Source organism: Dicentrarchus labrax, unplaced genomic scaffold (genome assembly GCF_905237075.1).
Source record: "Dicentrarchus labrax unplaced genomic scaffold, dlabrax2021, whole genome shotgun sequence".
NCBI classification, from domain to species: Eukaryota; Metazoa; Chordata; class Actinopteri; family Moronidae; genus Dicentrarchus; species Dicentrarchus labrax.
The window spans coordinates 21140639-21147454 of record NW_026136711.1 but is presented as its reverse complement, the minus strand read 5'-3'; the positions used below and the strand labels follow the sequence as shown (position 1 = coordinate 21147454).

At 41.5% G+C, this 6816-nt stretch overlaps 3 protein-coding genes across 3 annotated transcripts; 1 reads left to right on the top strand and 2 right to left on the bottom strand.

Moving 5' to 3' along the window:
* Window positions 1-3: 3 nt before the first annotated feature.
* On the top strand, window positions 4-3438 carry sirt4 (sirtuin 4). Its single transcript, XM_051414274.1, has 4 exons — window positions 4-149; window positions 492-976; window positions 1872-2166; window positions 2265-3438. The coding sequence occupies exons 2-4, from the start codon at window positions 492-494 to the stop codon at window positions 2406-2408; spliced, it is 924 nt and encodes a 307-aa protein (XP_051270234.1). The 5' UTR covers window positions 4-149; the 3' UTR covers window positions 2409-3438.
* A 796-nt stretch (window positions 3439-4234) lies between these two features.
* Window positions 4235-5075, bottom strand: cunh1orf74 (chromosome unknown C1orf74 homolog). The gene has a single exon (XM_051414275.1). The coding sequence runs from the start codon at window positions 5069-5071 to the stop codon at window positions 4280-4282; it is 792 nt and encodes a 263-aa protein (XP_051270235.1). The 5' UTR covers window positions 5072-5075; the 3' UTR covers window positions 4235-4279.
* A 131-nt stretch (window positions 5076-5206) lies between these two features.
* Window positions 5207-6814, bottom strand: tomm6 (translocase of outer mitochondrial membrane 6 homolog (yeast)). The gene is made up of 3 exons (XM_051414280.1): window positions 6636-6814; window positions 5594-5729; window positions 5207-5383 (listed from the first exon to the last, which is right to left on the bottom strand). Exons 1-2 carry the CDS (start codon window positions 6731-6733, stop codon window positions 5633-5635), a joined length of 195 nt encoding a protein of 64 aa, XP_051270240.1. The 5' UTR covers window positions 6734-6814; the 3' UTR covers window positions 5207-5383; window positions 5594-5632.
* Window positions 6815-6816: the final 2 nt, after the last annotated feature.

Here is a 6816-nt window from a genome sequence, read left to right as displayed (position 1 = left end):
GGTATTTCCTGTTGCTGTCACTGTAACCGTCCGACGACAGTTCCCATGTTATATCAGCCTGTTGTGGTTTGTCATGTTATTCAACCAACACTTTGTAGCTGCTGACTCGTTGTTGCTACAGTAACATTAAGCTGTAACTCACTAATACGGTAAAGTAACAAACTAACGTAAACAAAGTTAACGTTATCTAACGTTAGCTGACACTGTAACGTTAACGTTAGTTAGCCGTTAGTCACCGGTTGAAACGTGCTCTTTAAGAAGCAGCCCAGTGACCGTTTACAGTATTTCTTACTCTGTTTTAATATATTGAAGTTTTAACGCTCATAAAAACATCATAATGTTATCAAAGTGTGTGTTAAGCAAGTGTCAAAGCGTGTAGCCTTTTAGCTTCTAAGCTAACCTTGTCCACTGTGTACATGTGTGACTTTGTCTGCAACCATCCGCGCTGTTTGTTTGTTTGTTTGTTTGTTTGTTTGTTTGTCGGGCTGTAGATGAGGTTGCCCCGGCGGATGCTCACCCTGCACACAGCGCCCGTGAGGAGGACATCCTCGGTCCATGCAGGTGTGACGAGCTTCGTCCCCGCCTGCAGCACCACTGATGTCCACTCCCTGGAGCTGCTGCAGGACTTTGTGTCCCGAGCCAGACGCCTGTTTGTCATCACTGGAGCAGGACTCTCCACAGAGTCAGGGATCCCCGATTACCGCTCGGAGGGTGTCGGGCTTTACGCTCGCACCGACAGGCGACCCATGCAGCATGCAGAGTTTGTCCGCAGCGCAAAGTCCCGTCAGCGCTACTGGGCCAGAAACTTTGTAGGTTGGCCGCAGTTCTCCTCCCATCAGCCCAACGCTGCACACCGGGCCCTGCAGCGGTGGGAGGAGAGGGGCAGGCTGCACTGGCTGGTGACACAGAATGTGGATGCTCTCCATTCAAAGGCAGGGCAGAAAGGACTGACTGAGCTCCACGGCTGTGCCCACAGGTGAGAAAGTCTGACACATTCATCCTCAACCTGCTTCTACATGGTCAAGATTGTGCTCTTCAGATTTGTTTTTGTTTTTTTTGTTAAAGGATTTATGGAAAAAGAAAATTTCAAACTGGTGCACGATAAGAATGAACCATAAGAATTATTTGTAGAATATATATAAGATTATATTAGGTTTTATTTGAGCAGGTTTTGAAATATTTGCTTTTGAAATTCACGCTGCCACCTAAAATACAAAAGAGATTAATAGGATGTAATTTGTAGTGCCAACAACATTTTAAAATTTGATTTAATAGTTCAGTAGCAAATGTCTTTTAAATAAAAGGTGTCCTGGTGACTCTGTATAGTCAACATACCTCAACATTTTTAATATGATCTGTTTCTTCCATATAAAGTAGCTGCAAAGAAATCTGTTCACAGTGAGGTTTTCTTAAAGATCCCCTCCAGTCTGTTTGGAACAATATTGTGTCTGATACTGTCTTTTAAAAAAAAAGTTGACTATATAATTTCCTCATTAAAACCCTTAAAAACGCATCTAGTCTGTCTAACTTATTTAAAATGACTTGATCTATGAATATTTAAATGTTCATTTCTAAAGTTTTCCTGTTGGACACAAGATGTAAACACAGAGAACAGTTTTTTGAACTGGCGGGGGACTAAGTAAGTTTTAATGCTGTGAATGTATTCATATTATATTCACCTTCATTGTATCGTAGACAAATATTTCAAAACCTGGGCAAATAAAACCCAAACTATGTGCAACGTACGGCATCACTAGAGAGAAAATATGTTGCAATTTGGGTATCCTATCCCTTTGAGTCACCATCCACTGGCCACTTCTACTAAAATGTGTTTGAAGATGAAACACTAGAGTTCATGTATGTTTCCTCAGGGTGGTGTGTTTAGGCTGTGGGGCCATCTCAGCGAGAGAGGAGCTCCAGAAGCGATTTGTAGCTCTGAACCCAGGATGGAGAGCGCAGGCAGGCGCTGTGGCTCCGGACGGTGATGTCTTCATAGAGGACGAGCAGGTGCTCCATTTCAGAGTTCCCTCCTGTGAAGACTGTGGGGGGATACTGAAGCCCGAGGTTACGTTTTTTGGAGACTCTGTGAACAAAACGACTGTACAGTTTGTGCACCACAGACTGGCGGAGTCGGACGCAGTGTTAGTCGTGGGCTCATCGTTGCAGGTAGGTTTTTTTTTTAAATATCTGAAACACCTTAGAGTTTGCAAATCAATTCTTCTGTATTCTTGTATGTAATCGGGTCCCTCTCTGTTATTCCCAAGGTATACTCAGGATACAGGTTTCTACTGGCAGCGAGTGATAGGAAAATGCCAGTCGCCATCCTGAACATTGGGCCCACGAGGGCCGACCACCTGGCTGGGCTGAAAGTGAGCGGCCGCTGTGGTGAAGTGCTGTCAGTCATTTAGTCTCTCTGACTCTCATGGACATTTTGCATTAAGCTGGTCAAACGGTTGTCAAAACTACCTCAGATTTAAACAGGTTAACAAAGTATTTGGCACTTTTATCAAAGCAGGGTAACAACTGACATTTCTTACTTTGTCCTATTTTATGCAGAACCATTAATTGTTAAAATTATAATTGTCCTAAATAGGGAAAAAAAAAAAGTGTGCCTGTCCTGGAAGTTCAGCTTCTCTGCACACAACAGGTTGATGTCAGAGGATCAATATCTTGGTCCAACAAAAACTGAGAGACATCTACTCTGCCAGGAGAAGCATACAGACTCAAGCTGTACTGTATTTGTCATTGCTGCTGTGGGTTTTGATATCATAGAATATGTGCAGTGGGTGATACAGGATGCATGTTTCACTGTCTGAAAGCTGCAGGCTGTGAAATGACAACCGCGAAGCTGAAATGAGGAGCGAGCCAGATGGTTTGTCTCTTTTCACTGTTGCGTTATTGCGTAGAGACACTGTATTATATTGAAAAATTGGTTTGTGAAACTAAACTACAGTATGTTTGTGGAAGTGCAAGCTGTTAAAAATCACGTAGTTGGGAAGACACAAGAGGGTTTAAAAACATTTTGGAAACTAATTCAAGAGATTATACAGAATATAAAGCAATCAGCTGGTTTTAAAGGATTTGTGCTGTCCTGGAATGGATTAATCTCATGTTTTCATATAATGGTGCTGAGATTGTTGATAAGTATACATTTTAAATGCTAACATAGTCAGTAGGATGGACCTTTTCTTGATTTGTTAAACAATGTTTAACTATACAAGTAACATGAGACTACAAACTCCAGAAGTCTTTCCAGCAAACGGTCAAGCAGTTGATCTTGTTTTATGTAAAACTGATGCAAATGTTTGAAATGACAAAAAAACCCACATTATTTTATGATGTACATTATTTAAAATAAAGGATTTCAAAGCATTAAATAACTTTATACATTAACTTGTAGATGTGTCGATAAATGTACATTAAACCAAACAATATTTACATTCTGCCGTCCTCTCTGTCAGTAATGAATTAACTCAATGACTTGTAATAATATGAGTAATTGGTTCCCTCACACCAAACATTATCAATTAACCTCCGACTTGGTGCTCCACGGGTGGCGATAGAGGATTCAGACTTAATTAATTCTGCTTACTACTGTACAATAGACCTTTTTACAGCAAGAAATGGGACTACTCATAGCAGGAAAGTGGAACTAATAACATTATTGATGGCTCCAACCTAGCTAAACCAGTGCACTGTTACAGTAACAGGACATTATGTGATGAAAGTCACTACTGCGTGTCAATGAGTTGGGAGTGTCACTGCCAATCAACAGTTCCTTCATTTCCTCTGTGCGTTGTATTGTTAAACAGAACAGATATAGTTTTGTCCTGGAACTGGTACAACCAAAAACAACAGAGGCATTAATATTAAGTACACCTGTGGTTTTCCCGTTATGCCATCTCAAAATGCACAAAAATTGTTATTAAATTGTTTTGTTGGTAAAATGTAACAGTACTTAAATTAATTTTGTGGAGCTCATTGTACTACTATTGAGTTTTAATCGTATTAATTTAGACTGGATTCCAATTTCAAATCAGTTTTGTTCTGTGATTAAATAAATTACCTCAGATTCAAGTGTAAGATCACATTTGTCCTCATACAGTTTATTACTTGGAGTACAAGATTTTATACACTAAAATTTAAACACTACTCACTTTGTAGAAAGTAACTCTTTTGAAAGTAGTCTGCCACTGAGTTTGAATACCACTGCACATTCACAGAAATAAACAGCTGTTTTGACACATTTTAATGTAGTTACAAAGTAAACACACATATTCTACAAACAGACGGAGGGCAGAGTGACCGCGGACTGACAAACTTTAAGATCTTTTAGGACATTTTGCTGCTGAAATTTCTGTTGTAAACAAAACCTCCAGTTTTCCAGGTTGGACTGCATCTCTTGAAGCAGAACAGCTGGAACACTGAAGGAGTACAGACAACATCTGTGACCTGTGGTCTCCGCCTGCCATGTTGCAGAAGCTGTGGTGACCATCAGGGGAGTCATAGACAGGCAGTTTTCGAAGCTCTTGGTCTGATCGAACCAGTAAGTGACGGGGTAACCCAATAAAAGACCAAACACTGTGCACAGGTTCCATTCCTCAGATTTCTCTCCAACATAATGAGGTTTCTCAGCCTCCTTCAGTTGGTCCAACCCTCTCAGGAGATGCAGTAAATCGTGTATCATGCTCTTCAGTTCTCCTCCGAGCGGGTCAGTGATGGTGGGTTTGTCCAGCAAGTGGCAGACATTAATTACAGCCACGTTGCTACCGCGACACAGCTGCTCTACGTTTGATCTGACCGTAACTGGATTGACTATGAGAGCGTTTCCATTTAAATCCAGCGTGAGAAGTGATTCAGACACAAGCTGGGAGGACTGCAAAGAGCTCAAATACCGCTGCACCTGATCTGCGCTGGCGCCGTTGCTGTCGTACAATAAAGCCGGTTTCAGTCCCAGATCAACAGCCGAGACCTGAGCAGCCAGGTCCAGACTCTGAGGGACAGACAGAGATTTTCTACCAGCCGACAGACATTTACGAGCTGCAGCAACAAAGAGCTCCTGAGTGGACATGGCTGCAGGAATCACACGACACGCGATTCAAATAGAAAATTGTACCAAAACAATACCCTTCAGTGACTAGACATGTAATGAGGATTTAAAATTAAATAAAGCTATTATATGGGTCAACAACAAGAACAGAACAGCTGAATGAATGTAATTATTTCTCTTCAGGCCACCTACTGACATGAAACAAGTTATTCTACAGAAAAGTGAAGATAATTCAGGTCAACAAGATGATTCATTTTCAAAGTGTAACAAGTCATAAATGTGTTATGACCCAAAATTCATGTCCCTTGTTTTTTCTTTGTTGGTCCAAGACACCTAGAAGGAACAAACAGATCAAGTCAATCACAAATATATACACCTCTTAAAATAATTTGTAACCTCTGCATCAGTCTATGTATGTTTGTAAAGTATGATAAATAACGTTAGCATAACACACATAGTTTAACCAATAAATAGTCATAAAAACTGAATGTAAAAGCTTGTAAAAGCAGCATCCTCTGGCTCTAGTGAAGAGGAGGGTCTCACCATCATCCTGGCTTTGGCGGTGGCCGTATTTTGACCAGGTTATGTCACAGGCTGAGGAGACATCAGGTCAAAATCTGAGAGATTTCTTGCAACCCAAACACCAGCTGCAAACAAGCCCAGGTTGACCAGAAGATTCCTGGGAAAAAAGAAAGATTTGACATGTGATGATTTATTATAACAAGACAGCACCAAAAGCTGATAATAAAAATATGACAGCACTACACAGTGACCATAGATCAACCTCTTCCACTGTCTGTGCATTGTGCACAGTTCTCTATGCTGGTGCAGGTGTGCTGCATGGTCATTTGATTAAATACATTCATTTCAAAATATAATAGCCTGACTATATATCCTATAATGATATCAGATGATATTTACATTTACTACAGTGACACAGTAGACACAGACAGAAACTGGGTGGAGAAATAGAGTCACACAACCACTGGGCCACAAGAATCTCCCAACATTGTCAATGAGGATCCATTGGTTTTTTTATGTGACAAAGAAATTTGACAAACCATTTGGCTGTTTAAAAATTATATTTGCAAATGACCTCAACTCTGTATTACAATTTCTTGTGACTTATTGCATGATATGTGCACCAAAAACTACCTGCAATGAGCCATTTATATTCACAATATTATCACAAAACCGAAACAATTCATGTTCTGAAACTACATTTGGCCAGAGGACCCTCTTCAAGACCAGGTCCCGGAGCCAGGTAAATAAAGCTGGACCCCAAAACGTCGTGTCAGTGAACGCATCACTGTAAAGCTGCAATTTCCCCGAGTGAGTTATAAACTAAACTACCAGCTCACATACAGCAGGCCGTGGAGACTTCAGGGGTCCCCCTGGGCAGCTGCCCACTTTGCCCGGTTGGTAATGCAGCTTTTGACAGTGACAACATGGTCTGACTCTCCCAGAAAGCCAAGAGAGACTCGAACGAGGCAAGGGCAAATCTCGCAGTGTGAGCTAACGTTAGCTACGTGGCTAACAGCTAACAGTTCAAACACTTTTAACTTCATTATTTCGTCCAGCTCACCTTCTGAAGTCGTTTCTGTCTGTCGCAAACCGACAGGCCGAACTGATCCACTCCACCACCCCGGTGGAAGAGCCCTTTTTGGCGTCTGATCCGCTCATCTTGCTAAAGTGTGTGCGGCGTTAACGACAGCAGCAGCAACGAGGAGGAACAGACCGCAGGAGGAGGAGGAGGAGGAGGAGGA

What these genes read in the sequence shown, in the direction of transcription:
- sirt4 (XM_051414274.1), top strand. Translation starts at nt 492, where the DNA reads ATGAGGTTGCCCCGGCGGATGCTCACCCTGCACACAGCGCCCGTGAGG. An exon ending in CTCCACGGCTGTGCCCACAG is followed by an intron (nt 977 to 1,871) that starts GTGAGAAAGTCT and finishes ATGTTTCCTCAG; the next exon opens with GGTGGTGTGTTTAGGCTGTG. An exon ending in TCGTGGGCTCATCGTTGCAG is followed by an intron (nt 2,167 to 2,264) that starts GTAGGTTTTTTT and finishes GTTATTCCCAAG; the next exon opens with GTATACTCAGGATACAGGTT.
- cunh1orf74 (XM_051414275.1), bottom strand. Translation starts at nt 5,071, where the DNA reads ATGTCCACTCAGGAGCTCTTTGTTGCTGCAGCTCGTAAATGTCTGTCG.
- tomm6 (XM_051414280.1), bottom strand. Translation starts at nt 6,733, where the DNA reads ATGAGCGGATCAGACGCCAAAAAGGGCTCTTCCACCGGGGTGGTGGAG. An exon ending in GACAGAAACGACTTCAGAAG is followed by an intron (nt 5,730 to 6,635) that starts GTGAGCTGGACG and finishes CTTTTTTCCCAG; the next exon opens with GAATCTTCTGGTCAACCTGG.